This window comes from Hippocampus zosterae, chromosome 17 (assembly GCF_025434085.1).
Source record: "Hippocampus zosterae strain Florida chromosome 17, ASM2543408v3, whole genome shotgun sequence".
NCBI classification, from domain to species: domain Eukaryota; kingdom Metazoa; phylum Chordata; class Actinopteri; order Syngnathiformes; family Syngnathidae; genus Hippocampus; species Hippocampus zosterae.
In genome coordinates, this window is record NC_067467.1 from 10555372 (window position 1) to 10581161 (window position 25790).

Genomic DNA, 25790 nt, shown 5'->3' on the forward strand with positions numbered 1-25790 from the left:
GATGCCCGCCCCCATTTGGTGTTGTGACGTCGCGAAGGAATATGGCGCTTCGGAAGAGATGAGTTTCACAATAGTCCGGTTTGATTTATTCCTCTCAGCTAGCGTTTTCTCGTGAAACGCTAAGCGGCACCCACTAAATATGACGGGGCGACGAGCGTGTTCGTACCTTTTATCCTCACGGGAACCGGAAACGGGCGTTTTGTAGCCGCGTTTGCGGTCGTTAGCTTAGACTGTTGCTAGCCAAAGCTAAGTGGCTAAAGAGCGACAGAATGCGTGTTTGTGCCATCAACATTCGCTTGTTAACTAATGACTGAAACACGACTTCAGATGGTACTCGGGCATCAGTTGTTGACCACCACGATTCCCAACATCTAGCGGCTTGTTTGGAAGCTAAGCTGGGAGAATGAAGAGCTGTCATGGATGTGTTTTGCTGCTGCTCAACGCGATCTTGCTGTGGGCATGCTGGCCGGCTCAAGGGGCTCCTCTTCACCACCAACACAGCACAGGTAAAGACGTTTGGGGAATTATTGCTTGCTTTTTGTTTTTTCTCTACTTACACCACATATGTATACAACCTCGTCAGCGTTTCCTCGCCGAGAGCTAATGCTAGAAGGAAATTCTGTGAATTAATAACCGAGTATTATTTCTCTTGGCTGCACTGATTTCATTTATACGCTAGTTTTTTTTTGTCCAATCATATTTCAACCTTGGCCTTCAGAATAAATCGTCCTGAAAACTGTATTGACACTAACCAATCAATTTTGGATGTTATCCTCACAATGCCGGCGATGATGATGTCCGCATTTTTGCATCATCCCATTGTTTGATCAGCCAAAAAACATCTACAGGAATGTACACACAGTGTTGCATTTAATTGTCTGTGTCTCTGCTGAGCTACTGGTTGAAAGACGGTTTTGTCGTCAACCACATCGTGATAGAAGTCGAGTTGAATTTGATTAATCGATGACATCATTTTGAATCCTCAAACCTTTTTGCCACTGTCTCGATTTTGGTTACAATTTTCCCACACCTCTGTGGTTTGATACTGTCACACTTGTTACTATGTTAGTTCAAGTCAACTTCATTGTCAAATGTACTACATGTGCAACATACAGTATAAATGACATTTCTTTCCTCTGAACCACAGGAGAGAGAGGAGCCGCTGCGGGTGCCCGTGCCGCCATCTAAAGAACAGTTAACATAAAATGACAACACAAAACAACACATCACATAAGACACAGACAGTCGTGCAATCTTAACCACTTTGTTTCAAGCAGTTGTACATGAAAGAGGAGTGAATCAAAGTGTCCTTTCACCAGTGGATCAAAGACGCTATGTTGAAAATGTGCACACGTCAGCTACCAGCTAAGTTTCAAAGCAAACAAGAAGCTGTAGCGTCCATTGACGAAAAAAGTGATTGGCTCACATCTCCTGTCCCATGTTAGCTGATTAGCTTTGCGACGTGAATCAAGTTCTTATTAGCACACAAATGTTGCCTAATCGCTATTGGATAACAGGTTCCCGAAACATATAAAGATGGAGTTTCACTTTGCACGACTGCTCTCATTCCTCACTGTCCTGCTTGCATGATTTTTCGTAGACTAGCAGCGGCCGTAATGTCCCAACTAGAATTGCCAAAGTTAGTCGATAATTATCTGCAGTTCTTTGAGCTGCAGTCACACAGCTCGCTGCAGGTACAGAAAAGTCACCTTCATACAGCGTTCAGTCAGTCGTTGACATGCATCACATAACACAGTCAGCGGTCATGACGAAGTCATTATGCGTCCTTTCACTCTTTGAGGAGCTAGTATTAGGATAATACACCATATCAAGAAATTAAGATCTCCTTTATTTGTCCCACAATACTTTGGAATGGTTTGTCATGGTCCCTATCCAAGACACAAGTAAAAGCAACAGTGACTCTTTTGTAAATGAATGTATAACTGTGACACACATTCCGAGTTTATCATCCCAAGTCAATTATTAGCAACCGCGTCGTTCACTCAGTCATAAGACCGCATGCAGGAAAAGAATTGTTGATGTTGTTTCACGATTTTATTTTTTTTATGACATTGTGGCCTGTCCTTTGCCCGCTCTTAAAATGGCAATACGCGTGGAATCGAATGCAGTAGGTGATGCTGAATGAAGCTGAGATGAATAGCGCGGGTTGGCGTTGCGACTTTAAGCTCGTCGTATCACGGCTAACTGCAGTGAGTCATTCGCAACCAACCCATTTTTGTATCTGGGCCTCATAACTTACAGTTTCTGGATCCAAAGTTCATGAAAATTCCATGAATGTATCTCAGCTATATGTTGTATAAAAACCCAAGAAGACGTAACAAAAGAGACTGTAAATAAATGTTACAAAGAGTAATTACGGTATGCACTGTAGTAACCTTCTTTTGGATGTGTGCCTTTAAGGGGCCTGGGCGAGTGAAGGATGTCAGTCATTATGTTTGGTTAGTCTCTTTGTGAGTGTCTGCGTGTCAGTTGTGGCCGCCAGCAGCTCCTTGCAAGTGTATTAATTTCGTATTTGTGTTTCACTGTTTTTACCATAACAGTGGCTCTCCTTCCCCACATGCAAAGGCATTTAACAAGTCTTTTTTTTTTTTTTACTTTGTCTGAGCGGCAACGCCTCCAAAGCTAATTCCAAACTAAAATGAAGGTTGAGATCAATCATTTCAAAACTTTGTCCACCGTTAATGAGCACTGTCACCTGAAGCCTGAAAAGTTGAACTTTGTTGTGTCGATATTTCATATCCGCTCTACAATTGTTTGGCTACATTGAACAGGACGCGTTGACATCTGATATTTTTTTCCATTTCTACTCGGGGCTGACTGCTCTTTAAGAACTGTTCATAATTCCCTCACCTTTTACTAAAACCTGAATTCCAGCTGAAGAAACACGGACCCAAAGCATGATGCTGCCCTATAGCTTACTCGTCAATAATTGTGTTGCCACACAACACAAAGCAAAAAAGAAAAAATGCAATCAACCAAGCGAAAACACTTGTAACTTCAGGTACCATTGCAATGCAAATAAAACCGTTTATCTCTGGTGACAATCAGGTGACAGTGACACTTGTCATCTGCTAGTCAGGTTGAACATTGGCCTCGACTTTCCTTCCTGTTGCTCGAACTTTTACTGACCTCCTTTATACCGACAGCCTACGCAATTGCCACACAAGAGCGCAGCCCAAGATCGATCCGTCTTTGCCTTTTCTACGTAGCCCAGCCAAGCGCAATTGTGCCACAATCAGATGTCATGTCGTTGTCTCTTGTGTGACTAACTCGTAAGTGCTTTCAGTACAACGTGGGGGTGAGAGAAGTGTGTGTCAGGTGTTAAACGTGGTGGCAAAGCCTTACACACAGACTGACCATTCGGCAAGCCTCCTCGCTGCCCATCTTCAAAGCCCTCCTCAAAACTCACTTGTATTCTTTGGCGTTCGACTCAGCATGACTTGGATTTGTTCTTGATTTTACTGTTTGGTGCTTTCTACCGCCTTTATTACCGATTTGTCTTACTGTTTATTGTGCATGTTAAATCGCTCCATGTACAGCACTTTGTATGCAGCGATGGCTGTTTGAAAGTGCTCTATAAATACTCTTGACTTGACAGACTGCATCCTGCTTCTGTTGAGGTCTAACGTTCCAGAAATTGGACAGGGACAGTCTTCGCCCAACCTATCACAGCTATTGTTTACTAGTACTCCTGGAAACTCCTCTACAACAAAATCATATTTGCAATAATTTTTTCACAACAGGGGACTTTTCACTCTAGCAAATTTTATCTCAGATGTAAACACACACACGCACACAAATGTATATGTCCTCTTGTTTGCTGTTGCCGAGCGAAGCAGTAGGAGTCGCTGTAGGCTGAGGTTGGATTTGACTTTTGTGGAAGGCTTGTTTTCGTTGTCGTGAATCTCGTTGCGAGGCAAGGGCAGAGAAAAACATTTCGTATTACGCAACAGGGTAGGGGTGAGCAGAAAAGTGGGAATGGCTTTCATGCATGAAGATTTTTTTTCACACTAGGGGGTATTTTCGCGCATGTAGGTTTCATTGTAGAGGAGTTTCACTGTACTGATTTGCTGGAAGCGATGCAGCAAAAGTCGAGCTGGGCGATATGAGCGGCGATATACTGTATAAGACAATCAATAACATTGAATATAAAATATATTGTGATATAAAATGGCCAATTTCTTGAGAGAAGAAAAGGCAAACGAGGTCCCCTACAAAACTGCAGGAGTAGCCGTTGTTTGAAGTCTTAACAGAACAAGGAAAGTTAATGCCTTTGAGTATTGTTGCTGCTCTGTGTGTTGACGTAGCCGTCTCCATTATGTCGATGCTCATTTCTGTTAGCCAATGTATGGTGTTTAGCATTACAGGTTAGCATTGTGATCGCATGATTTTTTTAGCCATAATTATATGGTTTGGTAGAACTTTTTGGTGTCTAAATGTACATTTAGGACTGGGCGATATGGCCCTTGAATTCATTATCACACTTACCATCTAGCATGCCTCCAGTAGCACCCAAGCAGTGCGGAATGGCCGTGTTTCTTTTTTTAATTTTTATTTTTTAACTAGCCCAGAGCTGGTTAAAAATAAACCACGCTGGCAGCTCCTCGAGTTCTGTGGTGAGATGTGCTGAAAGCCACTTTCGCAGTGAGGCAGATGCAATAACATCATCAAGCGTTAGCGGAATTGGTCCGTAGAGTCCAAATACACACCCTAGCACAAATTTATTCCAGCTACCGCAGATCTTTACATGATGGGATTTCATCTTTCACAGTCTTTTGGTGCTGTAATCTCACCACTGTGATGAAGTGGGCCACACTGCAATTGAAAATGCATCGTCTTGTACTTGTGTTCTGCTGTAGCATCTTCTTTCCCCTCGTTTCAAGATTTCTCAGATACCGTGCTCTATTCTTGATTCAGGTGGGAGAAATACAATACATGCTGATTTATATAGCGCTTTCACAACAGCGGCAGCTGTAACAAAGCGCTTAACAAAACAGTTAACATAAAGTAAAATAATAATGCCAAAGTGGGTCCGTTTCACCTCTGTGTGAATGTCTTCCTGAAATCTGCAGCTCAACTAAAAAGAGACCAACCAGATTGCTACTTTCCATATTTCTCTGAAATAGCTGTGTCATCTTGTGAGTTCTGCCCAAGTTATGATATGAGCACATGACTCAGATTAATTTAACTAATTCAATCCCAGCCATTTTCACTGGAGCCACCCCCTCAATCCCAGCGTTTTACTGGATTTTGACTGATCTTGCAAGGTCCACAGAATATTTGGTTCTAATGCTATATAAACCTGGAGCCTACCAAAATAAAGTTTGGACTTTCTTCTTTCAGCACAAAAAAATGGTTTCTATCTTTTTCCATTCTTCAGTAATCGGCATTACAAAATGGCTAAATTTCATGAAAATGGCGAATACTGGGCAAAAAAACGGAGAAAAAGAGCTTTTTCTAAAAGCACGCATTTCAAGCACGTGAGGCACCACTGCCGCCTACTGGTCTCTTTTTTACTTGATTTACAATACAAACGGCTTATTCTCATTTACAGATGGCATCAGACACTCCTCTCTGACGCAAAAAAATATACAAGTACGTCCTTGGTAGGCGGGGCCTAATTTTGACGTACAAGTCTTGTGGAATGAAAGAGTTGGTTGATGCTATGTTAGTGTTTTGTAAAAGGAGACGGTGCCAAAATGCTCAACAATAGCGTCGGAAGTGGACAATTGGCATTTTTCATTCCGCGATATGGCTCTGCTGCTGCAAACAGTGGAACCTCCAAAGTTAATCTCAAAACTCCAGCCGAACTTCTTCGAGTTGCCAAACACGTTTTCCCATTGGAAATGGAAAGGGAATACATTTGGTCAAAGGTAGAGCTAGGGCGCACAAATTGAGGTCACCCTGCACGACCATATTACTGCTATGTCCTTGTGTGTGTGAGTGTGTGCGCGTGCATGTTTAATAATTACAGTCATACCTCGGTTTTCGACCATAATCCGTTCCAGAAGGCTGTTCGAAAACCGATTTGTTCGAAAACTGAAACCACGTTTCCCATTATAATCATTGTAATAAATTTTAATCCGTTCCAAGTCTAGAAAACAACAAAAACCGTCTGTATTAAATTGCCATGCCTACTTTGTATGGTCTCATGAGAAAACGTGTGGTTGGACTCCCACATTGTACCACTTTGCTCCTTGCGTTGAAACAAGCTCGACAGTTTGGATCGAAGGTCACGCAGCCCCAGACATTAAAAGTGTTGGCCAGCGTCATATCTTTGTGACTTCTCATATGACGAGTGTCTTAGCACCTTCTTCATATTTTTTGCAGTCTGTCAGGTTTCCTGTTCTTTCCAGTCACGTCTGTGCTGCTAGGGAATATTTAGAATCTCAGCAGCCCGTGATATTTTTGTACCGGGTGTAAATCTTTTAACTCCTAAGTAGACATTTTATGCCTTATAAAAACGGTCGCTCCTGATTTTACTCCCGAGTTTTCCTCGGGGCTTCTGTGATTCCCAAAAACTTGAGAGGCGAGGGGGCATTGAAGGTCACTGGAGCAGCAATACCAGCATCCAATGATGACCAAGTAAAATGCCAATGATTTCCTCAAATGGATGTGCGGAAAGGTTCACGCTTTGTCGATTTCTTTCAGGCGACAGTTCCCTGTGCAATGTGGTTGCGAGGCTGCTTTTGCGTTGTAGTGATCACATTCAAGGGAAACCAAAGCTGCTTAGCGTAAAAGGTGGCATGCCAATTTCGTAAGATTTTAATTGAACCCCCCCTCTCAAAAAAAAACATCTGTCTGTTTGTCATTTGTAACAAGAAGTAAATTACAATTTTGTGTTGTGTTGTATTTGGTTGGGAATATGTCCAGTAGTGCCACCAAGGGATGTTTTTTTAAAAACCCATCGAAGTTGGTAGGATGCTCCAGACATCCTTCAAATGTTTTGGGGGAAGAAAATGTCATCACACCGTGGGTCTAATAATACACTCGCACCACACAGACAAAAGTATTGCTACCGCTGTCGAAAATACCAAGCGGGTACTCCTCATGTCCTGATGTGACACCGCCGCGAGTACAAGATCCTTAGCGCCTCTCACGTTGCACCGCAAGCGCCTCTCCGAACATTCTGAGACGCGGTGATGTAAACGCAATAAATCCAAGCTGCTGCGATGATAGATTGATGCTAACGTCTTTGGACGTTTGACTCACCGCATCGGAGAGAGCTCGTGATCGGAACCCTGCACACTCAAACAAAACAAAAGTGAGCTGCGGTCAGTTCAAATGTTCAGACGTTGAAAGAGATGTTTTCATTTCCACAAAACAGAAAAAGTTAAGTCTCAAATTTATTGACTTGAGGAATTGTTACATAACACGGTTTTCTGATCGCCTTGTTTTGAATTGTAATTATTTTCTTTAAGTTGCATGATATTAAGAAAAAAAACATGACTAACCAAAATGATTTGTTTTTTTTAAACATGAAATGCAAGTGCCGTTAGAAGATGCCCTAAACGTTGCGGGATGTCAATTTGTCAAGTTGTCAAGTCCTTGCTTGTGTCTGCTTTTCGTCAAACGCAGACGGCAGCACGGGGGACCCATTTTACGTGTCTCTCTACTTGTCGCTGACGGTGCTGGTGGCCATGGTGGTGCTGCTGGTGAACTGTATGAGCTGCTGCAAGGAGAGGGAGATCAACTTCAAGGTGACACTCTCAGGAAACACAGTGTGCGCCCCGCCGCATGTCTTGCGGCGTGATTGGCCAAAAATGTCCTCTTGCATAGCTCGGAATTAAATGACAGACGAGCATCGCTGCCACCTGACAGTTTGATGTCTTTTGGAAATTAACATTCTTTATGGCCGGAATTCTTGGATGGTTTACTGTGGATGTTTGTTGATGCAGGAATTCGAAGACCACTTTGACGATGAGCTCGACTTCACGCCGCCAGCTGAGGACACGCCGTCTATGCAGTTGCCGGCCGAGGTGTACACTCTCGCCGTCTCCCCCGTGGCCTTGCCCGGACCTCTGCATCTTCAACCTCCAGCACCAATCGCAGGTTGGAAAAAAAATGACATCCTCTTTGTCCCTTTATTTGTTGACATGTGTTTGATGACATGATATGTTTTTGTCGGTGGCGTTCCCAGAGGGATCCACAGGCCTCCAGGTTGCCCGTCATAGTTTGAGTTACATTCAGGAGGTCGGCAATGGATGGTTTGGCCAGGTCAGATTTTTGCTTTTGTTACCCTACCAATCTGTGGTAGTCAAAAGTGTACTTGAGTTTTTTTGTTTTGTTTTGTTTTCTCAACTGACTCATTGTCCTCGGACAGGTGATCCTGAGTGAAATCTACACGGATCCCGGTGGCGCCAGAGTGATAGTGAAGGAGTTAAAAGCAAACGCAAACGCCAAGGAGCAGAATGACTTCTTGCAGCAGGGGGACCCTTATCGGTGAATGTCTTTTGTCGTTTTGAGTCACCTCTTTTTTCATTGAGAAAAATAATATGCTGTGGTGCTTTGAGATACAAGTGATCCAACTTAAGTTTTTTTTTTACACGCAAGCGCTGTATATGGCAATTAAGCCAACTCGATTCTCTCATAGCAAGCAGCAGTTTAGCATCCATCCATCCGTCATCTGAACCGCTTATCCAATGTAACGGCACCTGCAGGCATATATTCTTTAGCCTTTGCAAAAAAAAAAAATCTACGAGTGCATACTTACTGATTCTGTCCGTCTATATTCTACACCATCCAGGTGGCCACGGTGAAAAATGTGGTCTCATTATTTACATTCCATTTAATTATGTCCTTACAGTATGTTTTTAGAAAGTTCAACAATATAGAGTGATATTTTCTGAAAACATTACAGAAAATTAAGTTTTTAGGGTTTCATTTTTGGGTGGCTGGAATGGATTAATGGCAATTCCATTCATTTCAATGGGACAAGATGATTTGGATTATGAATGTTTTTGAATCACAAGTAGTCTTTGAGCGAATTAAATTCATATCTGAAGTGATGTAGAAAAAGGGATGGATAGATGACACAGACACACACACTGCAGTACGAGTAAAAACATGAAATGTTTGCCTTCTGTCCCGTTATTTTATCCTCAGAGTATTGAAGCACCCAAACGTCCTCCGGTGCCTTGGACAGTGTGTCGAAGCGATTCCCTTTCTACTTGTTTTTGAGTACTGTGAAATGGTGAGTAACTGTGACTTTTGTTTACAAAACCCTTTTCCAGTTTACACAATGAATTTTTTGACCAAGGCCGTTAAAAATAACATGATCAGTGATTGTGTGAGTTTTTATTATTCTCGAATAGGGGTGAATGGTTTTGAAAAATGTAATTATCCAGTCCAGAAAGCGTGCATAGCTGACCTGCCTGATTGACCATTGGCACTCTGGGCCCACTGTTTGAACCCCAAATTAGAGCATCTATTCATCGTAAACGACTGTACCGACTCCAGGCGACGTCATAGCAGCAGATTTATTTCCTGTTGATCGTCATCTATTCTGAGTGGGTTGATTGGGAGCTTCCCTCCCCCCATTGGAACCACCTTCTTCCTTCTCCCCTCACCTCCTGTCACATCGCTCATCCTAAGCCTGACACTTCTCACATTCGCATCTCACCCTGTTAAAGCAACAAGCTCCACTTACACTACCCCCACTGTCGCCTCCGCCAGTTGCTGTCTTTGTGCATTTTATTTTATTTTTTTTAAATTGCCGGCAACTTGTGTACTTTGGATCCTTTTTAGCTTGTAAACAAGACCCTATAGTGTGTCTGGCCTAAATATTGGCCACATTCTGCTTCCCAGCAATGCCACACGTTTTAATCGCCATCAAATACCATTCAGCTGGATCTTGTGCAAGTGTATACGTCGAGCTCCCTTAATATCAGCGCAAATACGTTGACACAACCTGATCAAACAGGTGTGACAGGATGCAACTTTGAACAAGGCTCCGGCTGCTCATATTGTCTCTGTCACTCACACACTTGCTTGTTTCTCAGGGCCACTGCATAGAATGACTAACACCGCTTCCAACATCCCATTTGTCCAGGCTGGTGACATGCCCAGCAGGTTCTCGTTAAGATGCCTTTACCACACATTGCATCACGTTATCAGGTGACCAGACCTGGCTGGTGTCCTGGAACTATTCTTCATAACCCCACTACTAGTTATGCCTCTGACAGGAGGAGCAATTAATTCCTGTATATTAACCCTTTCATGCACCAATAACGATAACCTGTAACCTGATAACATGATTGGTATCCGCTGTCCCTGAAAAGGTTAAGTATGCATATCGTTTGGACTGGCCCATTACTTACGTACAGCATATACACTTAGCAATTTCAACCGTGTAATATGATCCGAAACAAGAGCTGCATTTGAAATTCTGCCATTGAAAAGATAATAATGCTTCATTTTAGTTGGCCAAGTCAGAAAATTTTAAACTAGCCCCTCTTCAAACTCCTTAATGTGAAAACAAATAGTTATAACTCTTAAATTTTACACAAGAGCGAGAAGTGTTATTCACAATGCTGCCAAATTTAAACGATTAAAGAAAAGTATGTAAAAATCAGCTTGACAATGGTGGAAAAGTCAAGTCGTTCTCTCTGCTCTCAGATGTTGTGAGCGTGTCCGCTGAATGTGCTGGAACCACGGCATGCTCAAATGTCAATCAAATGCTACTATTTGTCCCGTTACCATGGATGCACTGCTTCAAGCCTCTGGTGGTTGGAATGCATCACACCATCATCGTGAGGTTTTTCTATACCGTGACAATGAGGCGCTCTAATGCAGCGCAAAGCCCCCTATCAACATGCCGACTGAGGAGAAAAAATATCTGGCCCCTCCTTGCGTTCCTGTCTTTCTCTGACAACGAGGCCCTCTAGCTTAACTGCTTGTCGCAGTTGCGCTGGAGAACCGCTGCTCTCCAAATTCACAGGCTGGCTTAATTACCCCTAAGTTGAAGAGCTCCAAAATGGACATTTTTTTTCTCCATGCTAACTAACATTAGCTAAATTGGCCGCCCTGTCAGCAAGCTCCTAGATTTTTGCGAATCCCACCATGAATTCAAACTAAGTCTCAGAATTGAGCGCTCATTTAATTAACCAAGATAGGCCAGGAAAACATGACAGTGATATTTTAAGAGCCAATGCTGAAGAAGCTCCGTTATTTTGCTGAACACATATTTATTTTGAAATGGATATGAGAGGACGCTTACTGTCAATAACCGCTGGTTCCTCAGTCATGGTTAAGAATAGACGCAGCCTAATTGTTGTGGTCACCCGCAATGTCATTTCAAGCCCAAGCTCTTCTCTCACGCTCTTAATCAGCTGCTGCGGGCGCATCATAACTATATACTATATAGGCGGAGCCTATCAGTTACCATTCATCCACTTTCGCTTGACTGTGTGCGTTATGTGGTTTGAAAGTGACTAACGAATCACAATTTATACAAGACGACTGTCAAAAGTGGCCCCCTGTGATCGCTTCTCACTACCCGGTTAGAGATGTCAACACATTTATCATTTGTGTTTCCCAACAGCCCGCTGTTGGCACTAATGTACAGTGGAGATAAAAAGTTTACACACCCCTGTCGAAATGTCAAGTTTTTATGATGGAAAAAAATGATACCAAAATAAATCATATGAAAACAGGTTTTTTTCCACTTTCTAAGTGACCTGTAACACTAAATTGGGAAATAATTGATGGGTGGTTGGGAGATTGTGTTGGATGTGACTACAGAAATGTCAGGGACAGCCAGCCTACTTGAACCCCAGAACTTGATTTGAGATGAATCAGATGCACTTGAAAATGGTGGCGGGCGTGTGCAGATTCCCATTTTACATTTTACAGAACATTTTTAAATTGAAATGAGCAAATGAGCAAAGTTTTGGAAAGATCGTTCCTGCCATCCATCCATCCATCCATCCATCCATCATCTACCGCTTATCCGGGGCCGGGTCGCGGGGGCAACAGCTTTAGCAGGGAAGCCCAGACTTCCCTCTCCCTAGCTACTTCTTCCAGCTCTCCCCGGGGGATCCCGAGGCGTTCCCAGGCCAGCTGGGTGACGTAGTCTCTCCAGCGTGTCCTGGGTCTTCCTCGGGGTCTCCTCCCGGTGGGACATGCCCGGAACACCTCACCAGGGAGGCGCTCAGGAGGCATCCGAATCAGATGCCCAAGCCACCTCATCTGGCTCCTCTCGATGTGGAGGAGAAGCGGCTCGACTCTGAGCCCCTCCCGGATGACCGAGCTCCTCACCTTATCTCTAAGGGAGAGCCCTGCGGAGAAAACTCATTTCGGCCGCTTGTATCCGGGATCTCGTTCTTTCGGTCACGACCCATAGCTCGTGGCCATAGATGAGGGTTGGGACGTAGATCGACCGGTAAATTGAGAGCTTCGCCCTTTGGCTCAGCTCCTTCTTCCCCTCGACAGACCGATACAACGTCCGCATCACAGCAGACGCTGCACCGATCCGCCAGTCGATCTCCCGCTCCCTCCTACCCCCACTCGTGAACAAGACCCCAAGATACTTGAACTCCTCCACTTGGGGTAAGATCTCCTCCCCGACCCGGAGGGGGCACTCCACCCTTTTCCGACTGAGGACCATGGTTTCAGATTTGGAGGTGCTGATTTTCATCCCAACCGCTTCACACTCGGCTGCGAAACGCTCCAGTGAGTTGGAGAGCCCCGTTTGAAGGAGCCAACAGCACCACATCATCTGCAAAAAGCAGGGATGTAATACTGAGGCCCCCAAAACGGACTCCCTTAACGCTTCGGCTGCGCCTAGAAATTCTGTCCATAAAGGTTATGAACAGAATCGGCGACAAAGGGCAGCCTTGGCGGAGTCCTACCCCCACTGGAAACGGTTCCGACTTACTGCCGGCAATGCGAACCAAACTCTGACATCGGTGGTATAGTGACCGAACAGCCCGTATCAGGGGGTTCGGTACCCCATACCCACGAAGCACCCCCCACAGAACTCCCCGAGGGACACGGTCAAACGCCTTCTCCAAGTCCACAAAACACATGTAGACTGGTTGGGCGAATTCCCACATACCCTCAAGGACCCTGCTAAGGGTGTAGAGCTGGTCCACTGTTCCACGGCCGGGACGAAAACCACACTGCTCCTCCTCAATCTGAGGCTCGACTTCCTGACGGACCCCCCTCTCCAGCACCCCTGAATAGACCTTACCAGGGAGGCTGAGGAGTGTGATCCCTCTGTAGTTGGAACACGCCCTCCGGTCCCGAAAGATCGTTCCTGCTTTCAATTTAATTTTATTTTTTAGTTTACATCACGATACCTGGAATTTGATTTGGGGTGTTGCTGGTGGCAGTGTGGCCATGAGTTAATAGGTGAAAACAAGATGACGACTCTTTGGCAGTGGAACTCATCCGAGATGCATGAGACACATTTGACGGCGTGCATCTCTGTGGAATGTACACATATGCTGGAAAAAGCCAGCTTGCGAGATCCGAGTGCCGTCGCACTTTTCATCCCTCAGCGTGCGCCAGGACATGTTCACATACTGTACGTGCCGACTATCCGGGACCGTGCAGTGATACACTGACTGATCTTATTTACCCATTGCTTCTTGTAGTCTGAAAGAAGAATGTGGGAGAGGGAACCCCCCGCCCCCCAACCCCAAATGCGCGCATGCCCCGACCCAGAGTTGCACGCTCGCCAACGGGACGCGATTAGACAAAAGTACCTCATGACTACTGCATGAACACTGTGTTCTCGGTATGTTCTTAATTCATTCCACATGGAGCTTTGGACCGCTCACTAATCTCCTTCACTGCACACAATCCCGCTGTCAAATCGTAGCACATTGTTGGAAGCGCACTGTAATATATTTGAAGCGTTTAAAAGTCATACAAAGTGAAAACGATTATTTTGACTTGGTGAATGATCGCCGCAGGTGTCACTGATTCTCGCAAGCTGCCCCGTGGTTTTGTAGGGCTGTCAGTGCACATTAAGTGCCCAAGGAAGCAGTCCAACCCCCAAAACCCAGTGTAATCTTTTGATCTCGATGAAGGTACAGTACACGGAGTGCCTCGGTTCAACTTTTGGAAAAACTCCCGCAGGAGGCTATCTGGTGTGCAACATAAGACAAACTAATGTCTATTTGTTGTGTCAGCTGAGGGTTCCTTCTCTTATTTCTTAGAGTTGAGCTTTTAAAACCTGCGCACCCTCACTAAATAGTTACCGTTCAGTTCACTCACAGGAGAAGTGAGACAGCAAATGGGTTAATTTACCGCCCCCGTGTGGCAGTCTCTGCACACTGTATGTGGACGTGCTCCTGAAATTCTTGCTAGAGTTGAAGTTAGTTTGGTTGCAAGTAATATACAGTAAGTAATCTTAACACGTGTGAATAGATGTATATTTGACTCCATATTCACTATATGGCAGTGTGAATTTTTTTTCTGAACGCCTTCTAACTTTGGTGTAGAAAAATAACATTGGAGAAATGTATGCCTGCAGCCATGTTTAAATTGACATATTTCAAGTTACCCAACTTTTTTATTGTGGCAATTCAAAAAAAATTCTTTCCATTTACAAAGATTTAGAAGACAAATTTAATGCACAATTGTTGTATAAGAAATATGGTCAAGCGTAAAAAATGAGTGTTTGGATTTTTTTTTTTTCAGGGAGAGACTTAGTACATTCTTTAAACATGACAGAGTGGCAGTGACATAGGTAATTGGACTCCTTTGCTGTCTAACAGAATGTTAAAAGTAACATAAGAGGCATGCAAAGCATGCAGTCCATTTGCAATCTTTTAAGTAATATTAGTTACATGTAAGTATGAATGAATATTCATGACGATTTGTTTTCTAAATGTTTAGAGGCTTGCAATGTCCCTGTGTGAGGCTTGGGGGAGGAGCATTTGTGGGGGGTAACAAGGAAATATATCCGTTCATTGGACTTATTTCATGAATAAGCAAACAAGAAAAAAAAACTTTTTTTTGATTGGTTGTTTCCCCCCAAAAAGGTCCCAAATAGCAAATAGTGAAATCATATGTCATCATCATTTTGAATATTTGGGCCCATAAATTTTCAGTATTCTTCCGAAACACTTTTTTTTTGTTAAAAAAGCACAAAAAAAACATTCTTCTATTTTAGGAAGGGCTTATATGTTGTGTGTGTGTGTGTGTGTGTGTGTGTGTGTGTGTGTGTGTTTGCAGGGGGATTTGCGAGGCTATCTGTCTCTGCAGGACTGGACGTTCAGAAGCGTCGAGATACTGCAGCTGCAAAGGATGGCCTGCGAAATCGCCGCTGGGCTCACTCACCTTCACAAATACAACTTCCTGCACAGGTAGCACTTCCAAGCTGCAGCGGCAAAGAAACCGGAGCGCTTTCTGCCCGCCTCAGCCTGCTCGCCGTGCCTTTGGTAGAATGCGTCCCATTTAAAAACAGCGTGGCCTTTATTTTTCACTCGGGGAAACAGTGTCTGACATTTGGATCGCAGCCTCAAGTCGTGCATATTTGCTTCCTTTGCGTATTTTATTTCCATTCAATATGTCGATCACAAAGAAGCCACATTTTTTTGGGGTGAATCCTTAAACTGTCGGTGCGTCTCCACATTGCAGTTTGCACAACTAAGGCCCTTTTAATAACAATGCTTAAAAATCACACGTTATCCTTGACTCTGCTGATTAAAAATCTTTAAAATGCCACAGGAAAAACAACTTCATCTTTTTTTTTCTTTTGGAAGTTTCTGTAAAGTATTTGACTCTTTGGTTCAGAACTATGCGGTGTTTGGGTGCTTTCCCAAAAAGGTTTGTGCAGAGGAAGGGGTGGTGTTTCATTTCCGTATTTTTTTTTTTTTAAACCACGGCGCACATTGGATGACCGGCCACATGTCGGTGGCGGAGGGACATCGGGGGGGGGCTGGCTAGCGGCAAAGTGCGGCATGAGGGTAACCGCCGATGCTCAGCTCATCGACTCTATTTGCATACTCGGAATAAGCTCCGAGGGTTCCAATTACACCAGCTCCGATGCATTGCCACCGTGTCAGCTGTCCACTGCCAGCGGCGAATGATGATTCTGCTCTCTGCGTGTAAAAGGATAGCCCCGTTTCGGAAGATGTCTTTTAAATCCTTGTTACAACTCTAAGGGAGGTGTCTGAGGTTCCCTCAGCAAATGAGACGGTCGAGTCGACACTGACCAAAATGTTCATACGTCAGTGACCCTTTCGTGTACTGTTAACAAGACTTTGCGATCGAATGCGTGCTCGTTCCTAACTCTTTCATGCCCCCTGTAACCTGATAACATGATAAGCTGTCCACTGCAGCGACCGCTTATGGTTAACCTAAGGGAAAAAGAAAATAAAATCATCGACATTGCACATCCTCGTAGTATTAAATTGCACAAATGACTCTGAACATGCTGACGGTGTGATCTGAGCGTGATGGTTGCCATACCGCCAGCTGGCCTTGTCCGGTTAAGCTTCAGGGCCCGTTTCCTGCTGTGACACCAGCCCAGCCATGTCCACGCAAACAATGCTTGTTTGTCATTTGGGGGGCGGGGGGTTCACCTCGGGCAAAGAAAACAGGAAAATAATCAACTACTAAGTGACTAATCATTCATTTTTCACTATGAATTAATTCACTCTATCACATGTTGATTTCATGAACACAGAGAAACGGAGCCACTTAGCGCCACACGCCATCTCCTGGCAACCACGCAAAATAGTTTACACGGCCTGTATTTCCCACACGAAACAATATCCTTCTACTGTATGCATGAGTCAGGAATAGAACCTGCGCATGTCTTGTTGCAAGGCGAAGAACTGACCTAGCCTTCAAAGCATTCATCCTCTTGTGGTTAGGGAGATTACAAGCAAAAAAAAAAAAGCCCTCAAAGCACATGCATGTCAAATCCTTAAAAATGTTTTTACTTCATTTAAATACTCCTTCAAGTATGCATGTCTTGGCCATACGAGTGCAGTATAATCACTGCACTTTTATGACTGCACTTTTCAGACGAAATGCAGCTCAAGGGGCGTTACAAGAATTAAAATTACTCTCGTGCATCACTCTAGGGACATATGGACCCTTGCGCGTGCACACACACACACACACACACACACACACACACACACACACACAAACAAAAACAAACAGGTCGGTTAGAAATACAACCGCAATGACATAAAACCCTGGAATCCAGACCTAAAGAGCCACATGAAGTTTCCCAGCCGACTCGGTAAGCTGTGCCGAATTCAGTCATTTGTGGGCAAAGGAAAAAAAAAATACATATTCTTATATTTTCAAATTCTATTGTACGTCTACATTTGTTGCTTCACCTTTTTGTATTCAATTATCACATGTAAAAACAGTGGTGTTGTTTAGCAATAGGCTAAATGGACTTATCAAAAGACAAAGCTTTGTGTTTTAAATACACAACTTGTCAATGTTTTTTTTGGGGGGGGGGGGGGACGAAGAATTGTTTGTCTGCCCAAAGTGCTGCTTTGCTCTCACTTTTTTTGTTTGCTTTCATGTTTGACGATGTAACTTAGGTGACGTTTCCTTTGCAGTGACTTAGCTCTGAGGAACTGCTACCTGACTTCAGATCTTACTGTGAAAGTTGGAGACTATGGAATTGGGCCCTCTGTGTATAAGGTAAGCACAAATGTGATGTGACCAATCAATTTTCTTTTTGTTGGTCGTTGCCTGAGAACAGTAAAAAAAAAAAAGTGCTGCATTGAAAGTATGAAAGTGTGACCTTGTTTTCAATCATACGGCGGCTGGTAACTCAATCCTTGAAGTCTCAATGTAGTGCGAGTGAGAACCGCATCCTGGCTCACAAACGGCACTCAACAGCAAGGATTTCCCGGCGCAATGCCAGGTCCGGCTTGTAAATTTGACAAGTTGGTTCAAGTGCGGGGAAAAAAAGGACAAATGAAAGGCATTCTTTTGTGAAGCTGATGTGACAAAGACATCATGCTGCTATCTGGTCAGAGTGAAACACCAGCTCAGAAGAGGAAGAAAAATGCAGGTGTTTGCTTTTGGGACCATCGTTTATCATTCTCTTTCGATGTGACGAGCTGCTCTAACGAAGCGCGTCAAGGGCCTCCTGTCTGCAGCGTTTCTGGAATTTTGCTGATCTGTCACTTTGAATTTAATACTCATAAGGTCACCCGCTGGTGCTATTTCTGGTGAGGTTGGTGAGTCAAAAGTGAGCGTGCATTGCGTGCCCCGCATCAGGGCATCATTCGCTTTTGCAAGCGCAAAAACAATAAATAGCTTTGTGCGACCGTTCGGTAATCTCAGTCTCTGATCTTTTTTTATCGTCGTTGTTTTGCAAACGTCATCATAGGAGGATTATATCATCACAGAGGACGATGTGTTTGCGCCCCTTCGCTGGTTGGCTCCTGAATTGGTGGGCGAGCGCCACGGGGGGGTGATCGCTTTGGAGCATACCAAGTCCAGCAATGTTTGGTACGTATAGAATACGCTGTCGCTTCAGCAAGTGCGAAATGACCCGTGGGGCACCCAAATCAAATGACCTCATGGGAAAGCAAAGCTGGAAAGGAAAAGGCATGCCTGTACGGGACTTCTTTGATTTGTTTGCCAGTAATTGTGTTGTCCTGATGCCAAAAGTGGCACTTTCATCTTATATCCATGCAAATATATCCACTCAAGCTCAGATATAGCCCTTACTGTTTTGTTTTGTTTTGTTTTTGGTCATGTTTTTTGTTCTGGAAGTGTTTTTCATTCAAACATTTACTGTAACGGAACTCTGCCATGAACCCCTTTGTTGCACATGCTCATCAAATTGTCTATATCATTGACACCTCACTTGAGGCTTCTTCACATCATTATTGTCATGTGTGCACATCTGCTTGAACCTGTATCGAGATGCGACCCCCCCCCCCCTCCCCAAACCCCATTCGAGTCTGCGTAATGTCTGCCACTAACAAGGCACCAATGTAAGTAGCGCTCAAGTGTAGACCGTCTCCTGGCTGCTCTGCCGTTTGGCCAAATGCTTCCCGGGAGGTCATAAATTGCAGCGTTACGCAAGCTAGCTCTTATTACAAGAGCCACATTACCTTCTGAATAAAGACATGTTGAAATCCAGAATGTTCCCCCCTCCCCCTGGAAAGATCCACTCTGCTCTTCATTAGCTAATGCATTAAAGTTGGCACCTGCTATGGGACTTGCTGTGTCAATCACGAAGTGCCTTTCAGTCAACTTGACGAAGGGTCACGTTTTGGTATTAACCAGCTGAAAACAATAGGTCTATGTTAGCACTCTTTGGTGATGCTATGTTTGCTCTGTGGTCCACTCTGCACCAACCGTGCCCAGTCCGAACACCACCGTGGCGGAGTCTTTGAGTAATCTCGCCACCAGAGGACCAGCAAGTGTTAATTGTTTGCGAAAGTCGTCAGTGCTTGGTATCCTACATCGATTTTGTTTTGTGCGGGATTGTACGTAGGTCCTTGGGGGTCACTTTATGGGAGCTTTTCGAGAACGCTGGTCAACCATATCCGCATCTGTCTGACCGGGAGGTTCTCAATCATGTGATCAAGGAGCAACAAGTCAAACTCTTCAAGCCGCAACTGGAGCTTCCTTATTCGGAGAGATGGTGATTTTTTTTTTCTCTTCTCAATGAATAAATTATACACTACATTTTTAAGACAAAGTAGCAAGCTGCTGATGTCATTCATCATCTTGTTTGAGACATTCATAGTTATTTTTTTCAACATGCAGGTACGAGGTCCTGCAGTTCTGCTGGCTTTCCCCTGACAAGCGTGCCACAGCCGAGGAAGTTCACCGTTTACTCATCTACCTGCGCATGCAAGGCCAAAAGGACATTGAAGAAGACTTTGAGCAGCGCTGGGACGCTCTCAAACCGAGCGTTTCCACGCGCCAGACCACTGTGAGCCACTCCTCCTTCCCCATCCTGGAGCAGTTTGCCGACGACGCCCTGCAGCAGGACATCGATGAGGTCCTGACCGTGACCGAAACGAGCAAAGGTCTCAGTTTTGAATACATCTGGGAGGCAGCCAAGCAGGACCACTATGACGGCAGCCATTCACACCCAGGCATGGATACAACGGTGAACTACCACAGCATGTTCTTTCCCGTCTCCACTGAAGACATCCACGCTCATTTCCCAGATCCTATCACCAGATCGGTGGCCCCTAGTGGCGGAAACGCTCTGTCCGGAATACCCGGGACCGTGCCGGTGTTCGATGCCCGGACGCCTGCTAACGGGGACGGGTATTACATCCAACTTGAGGATCAAGGTGGAGAAAGCCCTCTCGGAGAAGACGGCGCTCACCAGACAGGCCTCACTTCAAGCCAACAAGACTTTGTGGTTCTTCAAGATGTTCGTTTGGATGAATCCAGCACAGACGCCGACTTTTTCCACCACAGCATCGACTCCAAGGATTCTTATTTGCCTGACAGTCACATCTGGTCATCGCTCGAAAACGACAGTCCTTACCATCCAAACATTTTCACGGAGGGAGAGGCCAAGCAGGAGGACTCTGTGTCTTGGACACAGGATTTTGTAGAGCTGCCAGATCGCAACGGGAACCCTTTTTGTGTCAATACTCCTTTGGATTTACGAGACATCAATGCAAGGGATTCTTTTTTCAACGGTTGTTCCGAAGCCACTCGCCGGACTGTGGAGGAGGCCACTGCCGAGACAAAGAGGCTTCTGAACACTGAAAAACTGTCAGAGAATGTGATATTTCCCAAGGGACAGGATCTGACGAAAGAAGACGCACGGTTTCTAAATTCACAGCTGAATTTCCTATCGCCTGGTGTTGTCCATGAACCAGAGGAACACTTCAAAATGGCTTCTTGGGAAAGCCTGGACATTCACGGCAGCTTAAACACAGCAGATTCTTATATGAAACCCGCATGGAGTAGCACATCCCCAATTCAAGGGACTTTAGACTCATCAAGCACCAACTTTGGGGAACATAATCCGTTCCGGGTCCAAACTGAAACACCGGTGCCTTCTATTGCGGTTTTCTCAGAAGACGACGTAAGCAACCCGCTGCCAGCATGTAACCGTTCTTCCACTGAGGACCTCGCTCTGCTCCAACCGTCAGACCGAGTCGTAGACTCTGCTTTCCATTCTTCCTCTGGGACGTTGGAGGTTCTCCTGAGTCAGACAGAGGATCGGAATACCGCATTCTCTGAAAACGCCACCACAGAGGTGTCGTGCACCGACGCCAATCTCCCCAGCCTTGACCTTGACATCGACAACTCAAACACAAGCGCTCCACAACTCCCGGCAAGTCAAATACCGGAAAAACTGCATATCCAAACCTCGCTTTCAGACAGCGGACACATTGACGACCTGATAAGCAGCGATCTGTTGAGTGAACTCAATCAGGATGCCGATTTCGAAATTGAAACCAATCTGTCTGACCAGGAAGAATTATTTACAGACACCAACGGACCATCTCTCGGGAGATCCTCTCTGTTGGTCTCCGGGCCTTCGTTGGACCAGATTAGCCAAGACAGCTTGCTCGAGGACAGCATGTCCACCACGCTACCGACTGCAGACCACTCGGCTGAGACGCCAGACTCTTTAGACTCTTTGGACATTCACCGGCTCGGAGACCAGCACAAGCTCCAGCCTCCGTACAAGATCGCTGACAGTGGGTATGAGACGGAGAACCTGGAGTCTCCTGAGTGGAACTCTCTGCCCGACGATAAAGACCTCTCGCCTGTGAAAAATGGCGACAGCGTAGCTCAAAAGGAAAACGATACTGAAGAGACTCTGACCAATCTGGTTCTTCCGGAAATTGTCATCTCTGAACCCGAGGGCTTGTCGGACACTCCCGCCGAAAACTGCGACGACGACGACGCTCCTGTCGAAGAACCGCTCATGAGCATTAATTACAGAGACTCCGCTTACTTCTCAGACAACGAATCGGAGCCGGAAAAGAAACCCGAAGAAACAAAAGCAAAAAGTTCTGGTGAAGTCATGTTGCCGCAGAACTCTTCCAAAGTTCCTGTCCCGGTACGGGAATGTTTGACGGAAAGTCTTGCAGAGTCTTCAATACCAGAGGAAGAAGGTTCTGCCCTTGAAGCACAGGGTGACGTTGGAGGAGAACCAGATCCATCTCTAGAGATGCACTTTGATGTCAGTGAGGAAGTACCAGAACCTCTAAGCTGGCCCAATCACGACGGAGACAGATCAGACTTTTTCAACGACCTACTTGAGTCTCCTGAGCCAGATCGGCCTTCCCCCAATGGTCCGCTCCCATTAGCTGAGGACACCGTTCACGCCAAGTTAACCAGGACCTATACCGGCGAGGCCCACAAGGTAAAAGAGCCCGACGTGGAGGGCCGTTACCTGAGCCGGCGGGACGGCCCGGAGGATGGTATGGACGCAGACGAGGAGAACGAAAACAGCGACGACTCGGACGACGACGTTCGCACCTACCAGCTGCACAGCTCCGGCTCCGACAGCGAGGACGAAGGCCCGCACGTCGTGCCGCTCATCATCTCAGACGACAGCAATGCCAAGAACCTGAGGAGCTTGTTGAAACTGGCCACCCTCAACACTGAGCTTTCGTCCCCCGCGGCCACGACCACCAGGAGATCCGTGTCCTTCTTTGATGATGTCACTGTCTACCTCTTTGACCAGGTAAGTTTTGGTCTCTTTTAGTCCATGCTCAGCTCCCCCCAAAATGCTAGCTTTAACACTGTGGCTGTGTTAAAAAGTTGATGTCCAATGGGTGCCACACAAATACCATTCAAAGGGCTCTGATTAGCCCCAAATGAAGCTTGGATGTTCTAGTTGTTTTAGTTTCTGTTTTTTTTTTTTCAGGCTCTGATTAAAAAAAAAATCCATATTAACTTTGAAGAGGGTGTGTAGACTTTGTAGAACTACTGTAAAATTGTTTTGAGTTACTCTGAAAAGTACCTATCTAATAAGCATTAGTAATCAGCAGAATTTTGCTTCACCTTCTTGAAAGACCCAAGACATCCGCGCACATCCGGCATCGCCAAGTCCGGTCCTCGAGAGCCGCTCTCCAGCCTTTTTGAGATTTCTCCTTCCTCCAACACCACCTGGTTGAAATGATCAAGATCGTTGTCAGGCGTCTGCAGAGCTTGCCGATGAGCTGATCATGTGAAACGGGGTGTGCAGAAGGAGGGAAACGTGTTAAATCAGCTGGATAGGGGCTCTGTAGGACCGGACTTGACTACCCTTTGGTGTACGGCCATGACTCCTCTGCTACATTTTTTTTAAATATCATCCTAACTCAAATCTGGCTTGTGATTCAGGACACCCCCACTAAGGAACTGGGCGACCACTCCTCAGGCTCCAATTTGCACACACCCCAGTTTAGCAGCCCGGTGCCAAGTTCCAGCTACTTGAACCGCTTCACCAACTCTGAGAGCTCCACGGACGAAGAAGGTAAACACTTCCGCACGCGCGTGACCCTCCGCACGCTCAGCGGCCGCTTTTTCCCACATTCAGGCGGCGGTTTTGAGTGGGACGACGACTTCCCCTCGGCGCCCGCTTTCCCCTCCAAAACGCACAAAGACGTGGCGGCGGCAGCGAAGAGCTCGGCGACGTCTCGCGTCTCGTCCCCGATCGTCGCGGCGGCATCCAGCTGGGGAAGCTCCTCGAACTACTCCCGCTTCTCCATCTCACCGGCCAGCATCGCCAGCTTCTCCCTGACGCACCTCACCGATTCCGACATCGAACAAGGAGGTCAGTTGACAACACGCTCTGAAGAACTTTGGGATATTGGCCGTTTTGGGTGACGTTTCAGGAAATTTTCGGGAGCACCATCTTTGACTCTTATCTTTTTTGGGGGGGGGTGTCCCGTTTAGGAAGCAGTGAGGACGGTGAAAAAGACTAGCCTTCAGATTCAAGGCACTCCACAGTTATCACACTATCAAACACTTGCACTTTTTACCGGATCGGATCCAGAACTGGAGAAAGTGGTGGTGGTCCTGACGAGGACGTCGATTGTCGAGCTCTCCACATGAATGTGCAAAATCCCACTTTTTGGGGGAAGCGAACGGGCCAAAGCAGGACATCATGGAGTGCGTTCCCGATGAGCACTAGGCTACTTCCTGCTTTTTCCGATAACCACAATGTCCCCAGGAAAAAAAAACGTTTTGGGGGGTGAATTGTGACACAACAGCCAAATAGGAATATTCTCTTGGAATCCATCTGGACTTTGTGATTTCAAGGTTGTTTTTTTTCATAGTCACTGCCATCGGCCATTCTCTTTTTGTGATCTTGTTTTTTTTGTTTGGCTTTGTATTCATGTTCACAATCTCCTCTTCTGTGGGGAAAAACTCTCTTCTGTAGCTTCCATGCTTCAAGGCTATGTCGATAGAACTCGTGTCCGACGAGTAACTTTTTTTTCCCCCTCACTGGTACCTAGACCTTAAGGTGAATGAATATCGGATACGGATTAAATGCGCAAGTGGTTTAAAACTCACCTTAAGGTCCAGGTACAAGTACGCGCTTTGTCCTCACGAGTAAAACAATTCACCTAGGTCATACTTTAGTGGGAAACGCATTGCTAGTTTAAAAAAAAAAAAAAAAAACAATTGTTCCACTAGAGCAGTTTTTTTATCACTGGTAACATGTCGTTCGAGATACTAGTGTGCCCTTGTGAATCTACGACTGAGTTGAGGTGTCTTACTAGTGACAAAACATTTGTGGGACAACTTTTAGCGTCCTAGCAGAACAACTACAAATTACAGATGAGGCTAAGCTAGTTGATAAATTTGTATTCCTAGTGAAAAGTCCATGTACTAGTGTACTTTTTTCTTCCCCCCCCCCAAGCATTGCCACTCTGGCATGCTCAGAGGATGTTGTACTAGTGAGGCAAAACTGCAAGGGGGCAATTTGGTGCTACTAATAAGGTCCAGGATGCTAGTGGAGGCTCGTGTGTGACATTGGCCAAGCTGTGTTACTAGTGCAGCGCAGTAGTTGGCGCCAAAGCAACAACAAGACCGTTGTTCTACCAGGGGGTCCGAGTTGTTTTACTCATGCACTGAAATGTACTAGTGAGGACAAAGAAGGTACTAGTGCGCTGGATATTAAGCATATGGACTAAGTGCTCAAACGGCTTTAAGGGCCGTGCACTAGTATTCTGTCTTCTTTACCCTCTTGCCCTTTTTTGTTGTTGTTTTAGATCATATCCATGACGTGAGCTCAACTGAATTGAGTCGTGACAAACACTGACATTAGTTTTGTAAATGGCCTTCTGAGATATCTGAAGGGGCGGGGGGTGAAAAAAAAAAGGCTGCTCACGTGACTTCGTGGCACTACCAAATTTTATTTTTAAATGACCCGATGCAGATGTTAGAAGTTTGTAAAAAACAAACAAACAACCAAACAAAAAATGACCACAGAAAAACGTGCAATGACTTTCTACTGATTGGTGTAGATGGTTGACGTACAAACTGACGTTGCGAAGCGCAAGGGGAAAGGAACGGAATCAAAATCAACACAACACTAGTCTTTCCCTTGCCTTCATTTTTTTTTTTTTTTTGGAATGACATTTGATTTCCTTCTTATTGTGATTCCATGGAGATTATCTTATCCCTGGTTTGGCTTGATTTTTTTTTTCTCCCCCCATTTAGTTTTGTTTTTCCTTTACTTGCTCATATTGTCCCCCCCCCCCGACCCCCAATCAATTTTGTATTTAATTTTATTTTCATACCCAAAAATAACCTCAGATGTGAACGTGTCAGTGTGCTGTGTGTTGTGTGCGTGTGTGTGTTTGAGTGTCTATGTGTCATGCGTGCGTGAGTCTGCATGT

At 45.2% G+C, this 25790-nt stretch overlaps 1 protein-coding gene across 1 annotated transcript; it reads left to right on the top strand.

Moving 5' to 3' along the window:
- On the top strand, nucleotides 1-25314 carry lmtk2 (lemur tyrosine kinase 2). Its single transcript, XM_052049277.1, has 14 exons — nucleotides 1-506; nucleotides 7600-7721; nucleotides 7920-8073; nucleotides 8162-8238; nucleotides 8345-8463; nucleotides 9127-9214; nucleotides 15208-15338; nucleotides 17562-17646; nucleotides 18344-18465; nucleotides 19463-19612; nucleotides 19738-22642; nucleotides 23284-23416; nucleotides 23480-23716; nucleotides 23839-25314. Exons 1-14 carry the CDS (start codon nucleotides 404-406, stop codon nucleotides 23865-23867), a joined length of 4455 nt encoding a protein of 1484 aa, XP_051905237.1. The 5' UTR covers nucleotides 1-403; the 3' UTR covers nucleotides 23868-25314.
- Nucleotides 25315-25790: the final 476 nt, after the last annotated feature.

Bases quoted from the DNA above. Each gene is read 5' to 3' on its own strand.
- lmtk2 (XM_052049277.1), top strand. From the start codon at position 404: ATGAAGAGCTGTCATGGATGTGTTTTGCTGCTGCTCAACGCGATCTTG. The intron at 17,647-18,343 runs GTAAGCACAAAT...ACGTCATCATAG, and splicing joins TTGGGCCCTCTGTGTATAAG to GAGGATTATATCATCACAGA. The intron at 22,643-23,283 runs GTAAGTTTTGGT...CTTGTGATTCAG, and splicing joins CTGTCTACCTCTTTGACCAG to GACACCCCCACTAAGGAACT.